The 17,390-nt window shown below is 47.7% G+C and overlaps 1 protein-coding gene across 1 annotated transcript in view; it reads left to right on the plus strand.

Moving 5' to 3' along the window:
• The first annotated feature begins 3,570 nt into the window (after nucleotides 1–3,570).
• The window catches only part of LOC143989163 (uncharacterized), a 33,540-nt gene continuing 19,720 nt past the window's right edge, over nucleotides 3,571–17,390 (plus strand). Inside the window, exons 1-2 of the mRNA XM_077489193.1 lie at nucleotides 3,571–4,811; nucleotides 11,382–11,608. Of these exons, the coding sequence (XP_077345319.1) occupies nucleotides 3,761–4,811; nucleotides 11,382–11,608 (1,278 nt within the window). The 5' untranslated portion in view covers nucleotides 3,571–3,760. The remainder of the gene's footprint in view (nucleotides 4,812–11,381; nucleotides 11,609–17,390) is intronic.

Genomic DNA, 17,390 nt, shown 5'->3' on the forward strand with positions numbered 1-17,390 from the left:
TGCCCCATTATTGGTATCAGTGGGAGGAATAGTGCCCCATCACTGATACCAATTGGGAGGAATAGTGCCCCATCATTGGTATCAGTGAAAGGAATAGTGCCCCATCATTGATATCAGTGGGAGGAATAGTGCCCCATCATTGGTATCAGTGGGAGGAATAGTGCCCCATCATTGATATCAGTGGGAGGAATAGTGCCCCATTATTGGTATCAGTGGGAGGAATAGTGCCCCATCATTGATATCAGTGGGAGGAATAGTGTCCCATTATTGATATCAGTGGGAGGAATAGTGCCCCATCACTGATATCAGTAGAAGGAATAGTGCCCCATCATTGGTGTTAGTGGGGGAAACAGTGCCCCATCATTAGTATCAATGAGACGAATAGTGCCGTATCAGTGGGAGGAATAGTGCCCCATCATTGGTGTCAGTAGGAGGAATAGTGCCCCATCCCTGATACCAATTGGGATGAATGGTGCCCCATCCCTGATACCAATGGGAGGAAAAGTACCCCATCATTGATATCAGTGGGAGGAATAGTGCCCCATCATTGATATCAGTGGGAGGAATAGTGCCCCATCATTGGTATCAGTGGGAGGAATAGTGCCCCATCACTGATATCAGTGGGAGGAAGAGTGCCCCATCATTGGTATCAGTGGAAGGAATAGTGCCCCATCATTGATATCAGTGGGAGGAATAGTGTCCTATCATTGATATCAGTGGGAGGAATAGTGCCCCATTATTGGTATCAGTGGGAGGAATAGTGCCCCATCATTGATATCAGTGGGAGGAATAGTATCCTATCATTGATATCAGTGGGAGGAAAAGTGTCCCATTATTGGTATCAGTGGGAGGAATAGTGCCCCATCATTGGTATCAGTGGGAGGAATAGTGTCCTATCATTGATACCAGTGGGAGGAATAGTGCCCCATTATTGGTATCAGTGGGAGGAATAGTGCCCCATCATTGGTACCAGTGGGAGGAATAGTGCCCCATCATTGATACCAGTGAGTGAAAAAGTACCCCATCATTGGTATCATTGGGAGGAATAGTGCCCCATCATTAGGAGGAATAGCGCCCCGTGATTGGTACCAAGCAGAGAAATGCCCCATTATCGGTACCAGTAGCAGGAATAGTGCTTAATCATTGGTACCAGTCAGAGGAATAGTGACTCTTCACTGGCATCATTGTAAAGAATAGTTCAATCATTGGTGTCAGTGGGAGGAATGGTGCCCCATTATTGGTATCAGTGGGAGGAATAGTGCCCCATCATTGATATCAGTGGGAGGAATAGTGTCCTATCATTGGTATTAGTGGGAGGAATAGTGCCCCATCATTGGTATCAGTGGGAGGAATAGTGTGCTATCATTGATACCAGTGGGAGGAATAGTGCCCCATTATTGGTATCAGAGGGAGGAATAGTGCCCCATCATTGGTACCAGTGGGAGGAATAGTGCCCCATCATTGATACCAGTGAGTGAAAAAGTACCCCATCATTGGGAGGAATAGTGCCCCATCATTAGGAGGAATAGCGCCCCGTGATTGGTACCAAGCAAAGAAATGCCCCATTATCGGTACCAGTAGCAGGAATAGTGCTTAATCATTGGTACCAGTCAGAGGAATAGTGACTCTTCACTGGCATCATTGTAAAGAATAGTTCAATCATTGGTGTCAGTGGGAGGAATGGTGCCCCATTATTGGTATCAGTGGGAGGAATAGTGCCCCATCATTGATATCAGTGGGAGGAATAGTGTCCTATCATTGGTATCAGTGGGAGGAATAGTGCCCCATTATTGGTATCAGTGGGAGGAATAGTGTGCTATCATTGATACCAGTGGGAGGAATAGTGCCCCATTATTGGTATCAGAGGGAGGAATAGTGCCCCATCATTGGTACCAGTGGGAGGAATAGTGCCCCATCATTGATACCAGTGAGTGAAAAAGTACCCCATCATTGGGAGGAATAGTGCCCCATCATTAGGAGGAATAGCGCCCTGTGATTGGTACCAAGCAGAGAAATGCCCCATTATCGGTACCAGTAGCAGGAATAGCGCTTAATCATTGGTACCAGTCAGAGGAATAGTGACTCTTCACTGGCATCATTGTAAAGAATAGTTCAATCATTGGTGTCAGTGGGAGGAATGGTGCCCCATTATTGGTATCAGTGGGAGGAATAGTGCCCCATCATTGATATCAGTGGGAGGAATAGTGTCCTATCATTGGTATCAGTGGGAGGAATAGTGCCCCATCATTGGTATCAGTGGGAGGAATAGTGTGCTATCATTGATACCAGTGGGAGGAATAGTGCCCCATTATTGGTATCAGAGGGAGGAATAGTGCCCCATCATTGGTACCAGTGGGAGGAATAGTGCCCCATCATTGATACCAGTGAGTGAAAAAGTACCCCATCATTGGGAGGAATAGTGCCCCATCATTAGGAGGAATAGCGCCCTGTGATTGGTACCAAGCAGAGAAATGCCCCATTATCGGTACCAGTAGCAGGAATAGCGCTTAATCATTGGTACCAGTCAGAGGAATAGTGACTCTTCACTGGCATCATTGTAAAGAATAGTTCAATCATTGGTGTCAGTGGGAGGAATGGTGCCCCATTATTGGTATCAGTGGGAGGAATAGTGCCCCATCATTGATATCAGTGGGAGGAATAGTGTCCTATCATTGGTATCAGTGGGAGGAATAGTGCCCCATCATTGGTATCAGTGGGAGGAATAGTGTGCTATCATTGATACCAGTGGGAGGAATAGTGCCCCATTATTGGTATCAGAGGGAGGAATAGTGCCCCATCATTGGTACCAGTGGGAGGAATAGTGCCCCATCATTGATACCAGTGAGTGAAAAAGTACCCCATCATTGGGAGGAATAGTGCCCCATCATTAGGAGGAATAGCGCCCTGTGATTGGTACCAAGCAGAGAAATGCCCCATTATCGGTACCAGTAGCAGGAATAGCGCTTAATCATTGGTACCAGTGGGGGGAATAGTGACTCTTCACTGGCATCATTGTAAAGAATAGCTCTATCACTGCTGTCAGTGGGAGGAATATTGTTCCGAGGCAGTTTGATGACATTTGTTCTAGAGCAGGGTTTTTCAATCAGGGTTCCATGGAATCCTAGGGTTCATCCAGAGGTTTCTAGGGGTTCCTTAAGCAATGAGCACTTTCTGCATCTCAGATAAGTTCCCCCTGACAGCATTGTCATCCTGAACCTCTGGCTTCAATACATTGGGTAACGTGACAAGCAAACAAACAAAATATTAAAGCTAGAAGTTTACAACAGCCAGTTTAGCTGTGGATGATTCCTTTATTTCCAGTTAGAGATTAATTTTAATTAAAATACACTGGCTTGGACTGGCATTGCAACTAGAGCACTACGCATGCGCAAGAGTGATGTCCTGGGCCTTTTCCGCACTGACCCTTCCACGTCATGCGTCCCTTCTAGCACGTAACGACGTGCGTGCGTGACTGCCTGCTTTTTGCGCCTGCGCAGTGCGCACCAGCCGCCTCTGGCAAGTTCTGCGCCTGCGCAGTGTAAACTAACCCGCTTTCCGGGGTTACGCGACTGCGCAATGCCTCGGGGCGCTCTCGCGGGATTACCGGTGAACGGGAAGTGCAGCTGTCGAGAGGGAGCGGCTGGGAAAAGTAACGGGACCTGGTCTGTTACGTCACTCGGCCCCTCGACCGAGCGTCCCCCCTCCCTTGTCCCCCTTAAGGGCTGATATGACGTCATACTCTCAGTAGGCCTTCCCGGTGATGACGTCACCCGCGCCCTCCCTGCACAGGAAGATGGAGGACCCCGGGCAGCAGCCTGACAACAAGAACACCCTGAAGAAGACCAAGTTCGACCTGCGCATCATCCAGGCCTACCTGCAGCGGGCCCGGGAGGAGCGCCCTCTGCTGGCCGTCCCTGTGGAGGAGCTGGACGCCCACCTGGCCAACTTCATCCGCACCCACCGCAAGCAGGACGGCTCGGAGTATGAACCGGGCACCCTGCGCGGCATCCTGGGCAGCCTGGACCGCCACTTTGAGAGGTGCGGCTACCCGCACGCCATCTACCGCTCCCGCGACACCAAGTTCCTGAGGACGGTGGCCGCCATGAAGGAGAAGCAGAGCTACCTGAAGACCATCGGCAAGGGGAACCACCCGCACCACGCCGAGCCCCTGACCGAGCGCGAGATCGAGCTGCTCTACGCCACCGGCGCCATTGGCCTCCACAACCCCACTGCCCTCCTCTACATGCTCTTCTTCAACATCGGCCTCCACTTCAGCCTCCGCACCATGGAGCAGCACAACCTCAAGTGGGGCGACATCACCCTCAAGGCCGACGCCCAGGGGCGCAAGTACCTGGAGCACACCAAGAAGCTGTCGCCGGGCCGCGGCGGCGGTGGCAGCGCCAAGTTCCACCCCTCCCACACCATGCGCATGCAGATCTACGAGAGCCCCGAGCAGCCGGAGCGCGACGTGGTGAAGGCCTACGAGAAGTACTCGGTGGAGAGGCCGGAGAAGATGAAGTGCGAGGACGCCCCCTTCTACCTGACGCCGCAGCCTGACTGCCGGCCCGGCTACGCCCGCTGGTTCAAGAACCTGCCAATGGGGGAATCCAGGATTCGCGGCATCATGAAGCACCTGAAGATGGCCGCCGGGCTGTCGCCGCAGAGAAAGATCTTGGGGCGCTCCCCGCTGAAGAGCCCCGTCTTGCTGGGGAGCAGCATGGCTTCCATTCTGTCCGCCCAGGTCAAGGCCCTGAGGGGGGAACCGTCGCTGAACGGCTGCCGGAGCAACGGTGTCACTATAAAGAAGGAGGGTGGGTAGAAAGCAACGATGGGGGCCATGGCACCCACCAGACATCCGTCAAATCCATTATATCCTGTTAGACAACTACACTGTATTACCAAACATATTGGGATGCCTGCCTTTATACGCACATGATGGCATCCCAGTCTTAGTCCGTAGGGCTCAATATTGAGTTGGCCCACCCTTTGCAGCTACAACAGCGCCAACTCTTCTGGGAAGGCCGTTCCAGAAGCGCATCTGTGAGGTCAGGCACTGATGTTGGACGAGAAGGCCTGGTTTGGAGTCTCCGCTCCCTTCTATCGGGTTGAGGTCAGGACTCTGTCCAGGCCAGTGAAGTTCCTCCACCCCAATCTCTCTCATCCATGTCTTTATGGACCTTGATTTGTGCACTGGTCCAGACCATTTGGTGGAGGGGGGATTATGGTGGGGGGTTGTTTTTCAGGGGTTGGGCTTGGCCCCTTAGTTGCAGTGAAGGGGATTCTTAAGACATCGGCATACCAAGACATTTTGGACAATTTCATAATCCCAGCTTTGTGGGAACAGTTTGGGGTTGACCCCCTTCCTGTTCTAACATGACTGTGCACCAGTGCACAAAGCAAGGTGATAAAGACATGAGTTTTGGGTGGAGGAACTTGACTGGCCTGCACAGAGTCCTGACCTCAACCCAATAGAACACATTTGGGATAGATATTGGGTTGAGGTCAGGACTCTGTGCATGCCAGTCAAGTTTCTCCACCCCAAACTCGCTCATCCATGTCTTTATGGACCTTGCTTTGGGCACTGGTGCGCAGTCATGTTGGAACAGGAAGGGGCCATCCCCCAAATTGTTCCCACAAAGTTGGGAGCATGAAATAGTCCAAAATGGCTTGACTTGCTGACACCTTAAGAATTCCCTTCACTGGAACTAAGGGGCTAAGCCCAACCCCTGAAAAACAACCCCACACCATAATCTCGCCTCCACCAAATGGTCTGGACCAGTGCACAAAACAAGGTCCATAAGGACATGGATGAGTGGAGGAACTTGACTGGCCTTCACTGAGTCCTGACCTTAACCCACTAGAAAACCTTTCGGATGAATTAGATAGGAGACTGCGAGCCAGGCCTTCTCATCCAACATCAGTGCCAGACCTCACAAATGCGCTTCTGGAGGAATGGTCAAACATTCCCATAGACACACTCCTAAAACTTGTGGACAGCCTTCCCAGAAGAGTTGAAGCTGTTATAGCTGTAAAGGGTGGTCCAACTTAATATTGAACCCTATGGACTAAGACTGGGATGCCATTAAAGTTCCTGTGCATGTAAAGTCAGGTGTCCCAATACTTTTGACAATATAGTGTATATACACGGCACTTGGCAGACATGCTGAACCATCACTGATGGTCTCCGCTACTGACCTTCACTGCAGTCATACCGCTCCTCATAGGCCAATTCCCAATCAATGGAATAGACTCAGACATTCGGGAAACAGGCTTTTAGATTTAGTGGAGGGTCAATGTAGGAAACTGGTTTGGGCTAAAGTAAAGCTAAAACGTTTTGATGGTTTAAAGGATAAATTTACATTTTGTAAAAAAAATAATAATAATAATGCACCTCTTTTTTAAGCAAATAAAAAAAAAGTGCATTTTTTTTTTTTTTTTTTTTAAGCTACATCATGTAAAGCGTAAGCAGACTGCTTGCAATGTACACAGTCTTCCTGTACCTCTGGGTCAAGCCAGAGGAAAGTGGTAGAGAGGAGTATTGATGGTAGGACAGCAGGCAGTATGTGCAGGAGAGGAGTGTGCAGGAACAGGCTGTCAAAAGTATTACAAGGGGCAGTATCTGAAGGAGAGGAGTGTGGAGGGGAAGACAGTGGGCTGTATGTGCAGGAAAGCAGTGCAGAGAGAAGGACAAGAAGTGTTATGTGGAGGAGAGGAGTGCGTAGGGTAGAACAGTGGGGAATTGTGTGCAGGAGCGGAGAGTCAGACATTGGGTCATATGTGCAGGAGAGGGGAGCACAGGGTAGAATAATGGGTAGTATGTGCAGGAGAGGGGTGCACAGGGTAGAATAAATGGTAGTATGTGCAGGAGAGGGGTGCACAGGGTAGAATAATGGGTAGTATGTGCAGGAGAGGGGTGCACAGGGTAGAATAATGGGTAGTATGTGCAGGAGAGGGGTGCACAGGGTAGAACAATGGGTAGTATGTGCAGGGGAGGGGTGCACAGGGTAGAATAATGTGTAGTATGTGCAGGAGAGGGGTGCACAGGGTAGAACAATGGGTAGTATGTGCAGGGGAGGGGTGCACAGGGTAGAACAATGGGTAGTATGTGCAGGAGAGGGGTGCACAGGGTAGAACAATGGGTAGTATGTGCAGGAGAGGGGTGCTCAGGGTAGAACAATGGGTAGTATGTGCAGTAGAGGAGGGCACAGGGTAGAACAATGGGTAGTATGTGCAGTAGAGGAGGGCACAGGGTAGAACAATGGGTAGTATGTGCAGTAGAGGAAGGCACAGGGTAGAACAATGGGTAGTATGTGCAGGTGAGGGGTGCACAGGGTGGAACAATGGGTAGTATGTGCAGGTGAGGGGTGCACAGGGTGGAACAATGGGTAGTATGTGCAGGTGAGGGGTGCACAGGGTGGAACAATGGGTAGTATGTGCAGGAGAGGGGTGCACAGGGTAGAACAATGGGTAGTATGTGCAGTAGAGGAGGGCACAGGCTAGAACAATGGGTAGTATGTGCAGTAGAGGAGGGCACAGGGTAGAACAATGGGTAGTATGTGCAGTAGAGGAGGGCACAGGGTAGAACAATGGGTAGTATGTGCAGTAGAGGAGGGCACAGGGTAGAACAATGGGTAGTATGTGCAGGAGAGGAGGGCACAGGGTAGAACGAGGAGAGTGTGCAGGAGAGGAGGGTAGAACGAGGAGAGTGTGCAGGAGAGGAGGGCACAGGGTAGAACGAGGAGAGTGTGCAGGAGGGCACAGGGTAGAACGAGGAGAGTGTGCAGGAGAGGAGGGCACAGGGTAGAATAATAAGTAGTATGTGCAGGAGAGGAGTGCACAGGGTAGAATAATAAGTAGTATGTGCAGGAGAGGAGGGCACAGGGTAGGAGGAGAGTGTGCAGGAGAGGAGGGCACAGGGTAGAAGGAGGAGAGTGTGCAGGAGAGGAGGGCACAGGGTAGAAGGAGGAGAGTGTGCAGGAGAGGAGGGCACAGGGTAGAAGGAGGAGAGTGTGCAGGAGAGGAGGGCACAGGGTAGAATAATAAGTAATATGTGCAGGAGAGGAGTGCACAGGGTAGAAGGAGGAGAGTGTGCAGGAGAGGAGTGCACAGGGTAGAAGGAGGAGAGTGTGCAGGAGAGGAGTGCACAGGGTAGAAGGAGGAGAGTGTGCAGGAGAGGAGGGCACAGGGTAGAATAATAAGTAATATGTGCAGGAGAGGAGTGCACAGGGTAGAAGGAGGAGAGTGTGCAGGAGAGGAGTGCACAGGGTAGAAGGAGGAGAGTGTGCAGGAGAGGAGTGCACAGGGTAGAAGGAGGAGAGTGTGCAGAAGAGGAGTGCACAGGGTAGAACGAGGAGAGTGTGCAGGAGCAGAGAGTAGGATAAAGGGAAGTATGTGCAGGAGAAGAATGAGGAGGGTAAGAGAGGGTAGTTTGTGCAGAAGGGCGAGGCGGCAACTCCACAGCTTCTTCACAGAAAACTTTATTTCAGCATCATAGCAGTAACATCATCCAAACCTGATGCGTTTCGGCCTAAGCCTTCATCATAGCATAAAATATTTTTTTACGCTATGATGTAGGCTTAGGCCAAAATGCGGCAGCGTCACCTGTGCCTGCCGGGAACGAGGTATTTAATCTTTTTTATTTTTTGGGGGTTAAAGTGGTTGTAAAGGCAGAAGTGTGGTGTGTTTTTTTTTTTTTTTTTTTTTTTTTTTTTTTTTTTATCTTTATGCATTAAAGGGCATTTCTACCCAAAAATGGAACTTCTACTTTAAGGAAGGTGACCCCCTGACATACCACATTTGGGATGTCATTTTTTGGGGGGTGCCGGTACACTCTTTTCAGAGTGTACCAGGAGAGCAGAAGAGGGACCTGAGAATAGCAGGAAAGTATAATGTGTTTTGTTTTTAAAGAAAAAAAAAATAGTCTTTAGTATGACTTTAAGTTTTTTTTATATAGCCATTTCCCGCAAATTAGCGTACCTTTACGTCACTTTGAGGAAGTGGTTGTACTGGGGTGAAGCCTGGAGGGACCGTCTTTTTCAGAGCTGTCAGTCGGCTTTCTAGTGATAACCAATGTGGCTCAGCAGCCATTCGGCCGTTATCACCAGGAGTGGGAGGGGAAATCCTCCTGCCGCTCCGCCTGGGTCTCTCCTCCCACTGGGAGACCAAAGTGACCATCTGGTATGCCCGTCAGCTGGTTGGAGACCTGAACAAAGCCGGAATTAGCTTTGAGCCGGTCTTCAATGTAAAAAAGCTAGAAGTGACGTCACGTTGTCACTTCTGGTTTACTTGGCAGCCAATGGTTAATATTTAGATTTTTTGAGTTTGTTTTTTTTTTTTTTTTTTTAAATGTCAGTATTCCAAAACGCAGATTTTGGCGTTTTTGAATACTTTTAAGACCCCTTTCACACTGGGGCGTTTTTCAGGCGCTTTAGCATTAAAAAAAGCGCTTGAAAGAAGCCTCATCTACAATCCCAATGTGAAAGCCCGAGTGCTTTAAGAGCCTTTTCACAATGTCAGCGCCTGAAAAAACGCTCGTAAAGTGCTGCTTAAACTAGCAGCACTTTACCAGAGTTTTTCGAGCGTTATTGGGGCGCATTTAACCCCCGCTAGTGGCAAAATAAAGGGTTAAAAGCGCCCACAAAGTGCTGCTGCCAAAAGCGCTTTGCAGGCGCTTCCCATTGTTTTCAATGGGAAGGGGTGCTTTAGGAGAGGTGTATTCACCGCTCCAAAAGCGCTGCAAAGAAGCTGCTTGCAAGACTTTTTTTTTGATGCCCTGCCAGCGCAGCGCCTCAGTGTGAAAGCACTCAGACTTTTACATTGGGATTGCAATTGTGGCTTCTTTCAGGCACTTTTTTAAAGCTTAAAGCACCTGAAAAACTCCCCAGTGTGAAAGGGATCTCAGTGTGAAAGCACTTGGACTTTTACATTGGGATTGCAGTTGCGGCTTCTTTCAAGCGATTTACAGGTGCTTTTTTTTAACGCTAAAGTGCCTGAAAAACGCCCCAATGTGAAAGGGGTCTTAAAGTGGGGTGCCCCCTAAAAAAAAAAAAAAAAAAAAAATTGTAAAAGTCAGCAGCTACAAATACTGCAGCTGCCGACTTTTAATAATCGGACACTTACCTGTCCCAGGGTCCAGCAATGTGGGGGAACGAAGCCCCCCCTCGTTCCCCCGCTCCGCTCGCAGCGCCGGCATTCTAACTGTGGGCACCCGGCTGTGGCTTCACAGCCGGGCACCCACTGCACATGCGCGAGCAGTGCCAGGCGCCGTGATATGCTGCACAGTCATCTGGGACATGTGACAGGTCCCAGATGACTGTGCGGCGCGAGGGGAAGTGATGTCAGCAGCCCGGGCATTGAAGAAGGCAGACTACGAGGGACCCCCTAGCAACAGGCATTTGGAGGTGAGTAAAAAAAGTTTTGTTTCCAATTATTTATTTATTTTTATGACTTTTCAGCTATTTTTTATTTTTTGGTGGCAACACCACTTTAAGTGCAGAGGAGGGATATGGGGGCTTTTAGACCTCCGATCCCTCCATAAAGAGTACCTGTCACCACCTATTACTGTCACAAGGGATGTTTACATTCCTAGTGACAGCAATAAAAGTGATCAGATTTATCAATATTTTTGAAGGGACAGTAAAAAATTTTTACAAATATTAGTGTGCTCGTGCACCAAAGAAAAGGCATACATAAGTCACTCCCGCGAATGTAAACGGTGTTCAAATCGCACATGTGAGGTATTGCCACAATCGTCTGAGCGAAAGCAATAATTATAGCACTGGATCTACTCTGTGACTCTATACTGGTAATCATTAACTTTTTTTAAAAGCATTGCCTATGGAGATTTTTAAGTATCATAGTTTGTCGCCATTCCACGAGTGTGTGCAATTTTTAAACAGTAACATGTTGGGTATCTATTCGCGTAACATCATCTTTCACAATATACAAAAAAAAAAATTGGGTTAACTTTTTATGGTTCGGTTATTTTTTAATTCAGTGAAGTGTATTTTTTTCACCAAAAAATGCATTTGGAAAGCCTCTGCGCAAATACAGTGCGACATGAAATACTGCAACGACCGCCATTTTATTCTCCAGAGTCTTTTTGCTAAAAAAAAAAAAAAATTATATATTGTTTGGAAGTTTTAAGTAATTTTCTAGCAAAAAAAATACAGATTTTTAACTTGTAAGCAACAAGTTCCAGGAATAGGTTTGGTCGTTAAGTGGTTAACTTTATTGTTTTGGCAGTTATGGTGCTGACAGGGAAGCAGATTTCTGATATTGATGTATGTGTGTCAGCTTCGTTTTCTGTGGTTTGTCTCAATGTGAAGCTTCCTGCTCACTAATCTCTCTCTCTCTCTCTCTCTCTCCCTCTCTGTATACAGAAGAGGACACATATAATCAGGACGATTCATCGGACACAGAGGTCGGTTACAAAGCTCTGGGGCTTCGCAGCTTCGGTACCAGAGAGAGACTGTCAGAGAGCGACAGAGCCATTACTTCCAGCGTTGTTGGCAGCCCCAGACTCACCAAGATTAAGGAGGAGTGGGAGCCAGAAGAGATGTCGGCCCAGGGAGTCAGTGTGAAGGAGAAGAGTGTCTTCCCGGGACAGGTGAGGGGAGATTGCGCTCCTGTGGATACGCTCAACATCCATTTGGTTTCCCAGGACCAGATGGTCCAAATGTCAATGGGCTAAGCCAGTGTTTTTCAAAGCATGCCAAAATACGAATGTAGTCTTGTTTTTTTTTTTTTTTGTAAGAAGGGAAGGGAGTTAGAGTAAGTGGTTGGAAGGAGCTTACTAATAGGTTGGCCTAAAGTGGTTGTAAAGTCTCAAGTTTTTTTTATCTTAATGCATTCTATGCATTAAGATAAAAACCTGTGTGCATTGGCCTCCCTAATACTTACTTGAGCCCATCTCGATCCAGCGATGTTGTAAGTGTGGCTTGGCTGCCCAGGACTTTCCCTCCTCATTGGCTGAGACAACAGCATGGCGCCATTAGCTCCCACTGCTGTCAATGAAAGTCAGTCAGCCGATGAGGGGATGGGGACAAACCACAGCTCCGTGGCTGAATGGATACACAGAGCAGAAGCTTGGCTCGGGTGCCTCCATAGCACGCTGCTTGCTGGCAGGGGGGGAGGGGCCAGAAGCTCCAGTGATGGACCCAAGAAGAAGAAGATCAGGGCTGCTCTGTGCAAAACCAACTGCACAGAGCAGGTAAGTATAACATGTTTGTTATTTAAAAAAAAAAAAACTGAGACTGTAGTATCACTTTCAAGAGGAAGTAAACCCTTATGATACTTCCTCTTCGTCTCCCTGCAAAGGTAAAGCATAATGGGCTACTATGCATCGTATAGTAGCCCATTGTGTGTCACTTACCTGACACAGGTGCCAGCGATGTTACAGCTGTCCCCTGTAGCACGGAGCGTCCATCTTCTTCTGGGTATCGCTGCTCCGGCCACTCACAGAGAAGCGATGACGTGACTCCCGTGCATGCGCACGGAAGCCGCCACTAACGCCATATCGTCGGTTAGCAGCGGCATACTCAGTGCGCCTGCACGCCGCTGTCTGCGGCGCATGCGTTGTAGACAGCGGTGCCTGTCTTTTTGTAAATATCTCCTAAACCGTGTAGGTTTAGGAGATATTTCTTGGACCTACAGTGGTGTGAAAAAGTGTTTGCCCCCTTCCTCATTTCCTGTTCCTTTGCATGTTTGTCACACTTAAATGTTTCGGAACATCAAACCAATTTAAACAATAGTCAAGGACAACACAAGTAAACACAAAATGCAATTTGTAAATGAAGGTGTTTATTATTAAAGGTGAAAAAAATCCAAACCATCATGGCCCTGTGTGAAAAAGTGATTGCCCCCTAAACCTAATAACTGGTTGGGCCACCCTTAGCAGCAACAACTGCAACCAAGCGTTTGCGATAACGTGCAATGAGGCTTTTACAGCGTCCTGGAGGAATTTTGGCCCACTCATCTTTGCAGAATTGTCCTAATTCAGGTACATTAGAGGGTTTTCGAGCATGAACGGCCTTTTTAAGGTCATACCACAACATCTCAATAGGATTCAGGTCAGGACTTTGGCTAGGCCACTCCAAAGTCTTTTTGTTTTTCTTCAGCCATTCAGTGGTGGACTTGCTGGTGTGTTTAGGATCATTGTCCTGCTGCAGAACCCAAGTTCGTTTCAGCTTGAGTACACGAACAGATGGTTGGACATTCTCCTTCAGGATCTCTTGGTAGACAGCAGAATTCATAGTTCCTTTTATCACGGCAAGTCTTCCAGGTCCTGAAGCAGCAAAACAGCCCCAGACCATCACACTACCACCACCATATTTTACTGTTGGTATAATGTTCTTTTTATGAAATGCAGTGTTCCTTCTACGCCAGATATACTTGGACACACACCTTCCAAAGAGTTCCACTTTTGTCTCATCGGTCCACAGAATGTTGTCCCAAAAGTCTTGGGGATCATCAAGATGTGTTGTGGAGAAATTGAGACGAGCTTTGATGTTCTTTTTGCTCAGCAGTGGTTTTCTCCTTGGAACTCTGCCATGCAGGCCATTTTTGCCCAGTCTTTTCCTGATGGTGGAGGCATGAACGCTGACCTTAATTGAGGCAAGTGAGGCCTGCAGTTCCTTGGACGTTGTTGTGGGGTCTTTTGTGACCTCTTGGATGAGTCGTCGCTGCGCTCTTGGGGTAATTTTGGGCGGCCGGCCACTCCTGGGAAGGTTCACCACTGTTCCATGTCTTCGCCATTTGTGGATAATGGCTCTCACTGTGGTTCGCTGGATTCCCAAAGCTTTGGAAATGGCTTTATAACCCTTTCCAGACTGATAGATCTCAATTACTTTCTTTCTCAATTGTTCCTGAATTTCTTTGGGTCTCGGCATGATGTGTAGCTTTTAAGGATCTTCTGGTGGACCTTACTGTGTCAAGCAGCTCCTATTTAAGTGATGCCTTGAATGTGAACAGGTGTGGCAATAATCAGGCCTGGGTGTGGCTAGAGAAATTGAACTCAGGTGTGGACAACCACAGTTATAGTATGTTTTAACAAGGGGGGCAATCACTTTTTCACACAGGGCCATGATGGTTTGGATTTTTTTTCACCTTTAATAATAAACACCTTCATTTACAAATTGCATTTTGTGTTTACTTGTGTTGTCCTTGACTATTGTTTAAATTGGTTTGATGTTCCGAAACACTTAAGTGTGACAAACATGCAAAGGAACAGGAAATGAGGAAGGGGGCAAACACTTTTTCACACCACTGTACAAATAAGCCTTAATCTAGGCTTACCTGTAGGCCAAAGTGGTGTGTAAGGGTTTACAACCACTTTAAAGGATAAAATTACCTTTCCAAAAAAAAAATATATATATATTATTATTTTTGCAGGAAAAAATGCGTAATTATTGTAATGTGTATTTTTTTTTAGGAGCCTGCAAAGCATTGGACCCGCGATTAGCAGATCATAGGTGCAATCTCAGACTCCTGCAGAGGTTTTGTGTAGCTGTCTGCCTGTACCTTGGACAAGCAGGCATTTACACCCTGACAGGAAGCCTCAATGAACTACCCAGAGAGCTCATCAGCGCCCTGGCAGTTCATTGAGAACTACAAACCGTCGTCTGCAAGGGCTGTTGGTAATTGTAAGAGAAACAAGAAGTGATCTTGACACACACCACAGTGACAAACCTCCATACGTGTAAACCAAGGAAAGCAACGATCATGGGACTTTGTTTGAGGAATGTCACTTAGAGATAGATAATGTAAACAATGCATGCTATTGAAAATGTATTTAGGAATAAAAGTAAAAGATCCATGATTGAAAATACGTGATGTGATTTAAAAGAAGTATTGGAATTTTAAATTTTTTTTCCCCCATAATCATACTTACCTAGGTAGATGCAGCATCGGTCTGTGCCCTGCCACCTCTTCACTGAGAACTGAGCCACTGAACATCGTTGGCTCGGTTCTCACAGCTCCCTGAGAAGAGAGCTGCTGACTGTCAGTCTGCAGCTCTCCGCTGTAGCCCCCCACCACCACCCCCGTGCTCCCTGGAGCGCTGAACTGTGGAGGGGCGAGGAGGGGCTTAGAGACTGAGACGGGTACCAGTCCAGGCACCTGGTGGATCCGGACTACCATTGTTGGGATGACGCCGTGCTTGGAATGATTCCAGTGACGTCAGCAGACTTTAGACCGGTCTCTGCTGAAAACTGTTCACAGTAGTGCAAAACAAATTGCATTCCTGTGGCCCATAGAAGCTCAGGCTGGACTTCTCTTTTTAATAATAATGTCATAATATGCCAAAAAAAAGGGGTGTGGGGGTTGTGTATCACATATAATATATACAATAAATTCATAATATACGGGTACATGATAATATTCCTATGAACAACTAAATAAGGAATATAGGTTGTAAAAATCAGGCTGTATTGACATTATAAAAAAACAGCACATGACTGGAAAAAAATGTTTTTTTTCTATAATATGGTATAAAAAAACTAACATGGTAATTACATAATAATACATGCGGAATATAGGCTGTATATGTCAAACTGTCTTGCCATGGTTAAACTCGTCTTGCATAATATAGACCTATGTCATAATAATGCATGATTGATGTAAGAAGTATAGATCCAACTGTCTTCACATTGTAGAACTCTACGCGTTTTGTGGCTCATGACCACTCGTCTGAAGTAAAAAGTCAAGTATATCTGTAAGTGTAAATAATTAACAAGGTGTATAAGTTTGAGTTGAGGAAAAAGAATGGAAGGATCTATACAAAACATGGGATCTGATACTTGCATATTAACTCAAACAGCCCAGCTTCAAGAGCGGGAGGAGGGGGTGTCAGATATGAAGTCTGACCCGGGGCTGAGGCAGGGTAGCCCATACAGACCCTGGGAGCAGCCAAGGAGAGAGCCAGATGACCGTATGGTGGTCAGCATGGAGTGTCTGTGGTATTCCCTGCTGCCTTCACCTGCGAGGCACTTCCCTTGAGTTTACCACCGTGTTACAATATATGTACGTTTTTCCTGGAGGTTTCTTTGTGGCCCCTTGTATTCAACAAGCACCTTTTTGCATCTCACCAGCATGTGGTTGGTGGTTCTTGTTCCACTGCCGTGTGTTTTTTTTTTTGTTCACTTGATTTCTTTTCACATTCCCAAGGTTGTGTAGTGGTGGTGGTATTCTCCAGCATGCCTCTCTCCTCCCTGATTTCACTCCTAGCATATCCCTCTACGTTTCCCTTCTGGGTTCGCTGGGACACATCTCTACCACATCATCACACTTTTCCTCTATACATTAATATACTGGCGTAGATGTCTTTTACTCCAGAATATTTTTGTTTCACACTTTTTCTAGATCAGTGTGGGCTAGATGTGCCCCCCTTTTTCTCATTCCATGTGGACCACCATACGGTCATCTGGCCCTCTCCTTGGCTGCTGCCATGGTCTGTATGGGCTATCCCTGCCTCAGAAATCTAGACACTTATGCCAACCCCCTGCCACAAAACGTTGATTCAGCAGCTCAGCTCTCTCAGCTCCCACCCATCAGCAGTGACTCAGCGGCTCAGCTCTCATTGTTCCCTTTTCCCAGCATTAAGACTCCATTCACAGTTGTGCGAGTTGTTATGCGACTTTGGACACATAAAGTCACATGCCAAGTCGCAGCCCATGTATTTCAGTGGAAGCTGTTCTAATGTATGCAACTTAAAAAAGGTTCCTGCACTACTTTCATGTGACTTGAGTGCCATAGACTGTAATGTAAGGTCACGTCAAAGTTGCATTTTATAGTTATTGCCACAATTATGCAAAAGTCAGCAAGACAGTCTCACCCATCCAAAGTTGCATAAAAGTTGCAATGTAAAGTCAAAATGGAAATTGCATGCCTTTGGAGTCACACAAGTATGGCTGGAGCCTTGTTCGGCAGCTCACCTTACCTATTCCAGCAATGACTTAGCAGCTCAGCTCCCCCTTCTCTCGGCAGGGGTCCTGCAGCGCCCTCTTTCTCCCAGCAGTGCTTCCGCAGCAGCTCCCCCTTTCTCCCGGCAGGGGTCCCGCAGCAGCTCCCCCTTTCTCCCGGCAGGGGTCCCGCAGCAGCTTCCCCTTTCTCCCGGCAGGGGTCCCGCAGCAGCTTCCCCTTTCTCCCGGCAGTGGTCCCGCAGCAGCTCCCCCTTTCTCCCGGCAGTGGTCCCGCAGCAGCTTCCCCTTTCTCCCGGCAGGGGTCTCTCCTTCTCCCGACGGGTTCCACAGCTTGATTGAACCTACTTTTCCTTCCCAGCAGTAACTCAGTATCTCAGCTCCCCCTATCAGCAGTGGTTCAGCAGCCTGATCCCTATGATTAAGCCATTTTTGGATGAGTGAGGCTTAGTCTGGGAGGACACCTTTGTTAAT

Source organism: Lithobates pipiens, unplaced genomic scaffold, assembly GCF_037356315.1.
Source record: "Lithobates pipiens isolate NorthernLeopardFrog02 unplaced genomic scaffold, aLitPip1_a1.2 Scaffold_18, whole genome shotgun sequence".
Taxonomy (NCBI): domain Eukaryota; kingdom Metazoa; phylum Chordata; class Amphibia; order Anura; family Ranidae; genus Lithobates; species Lithobates pipiens.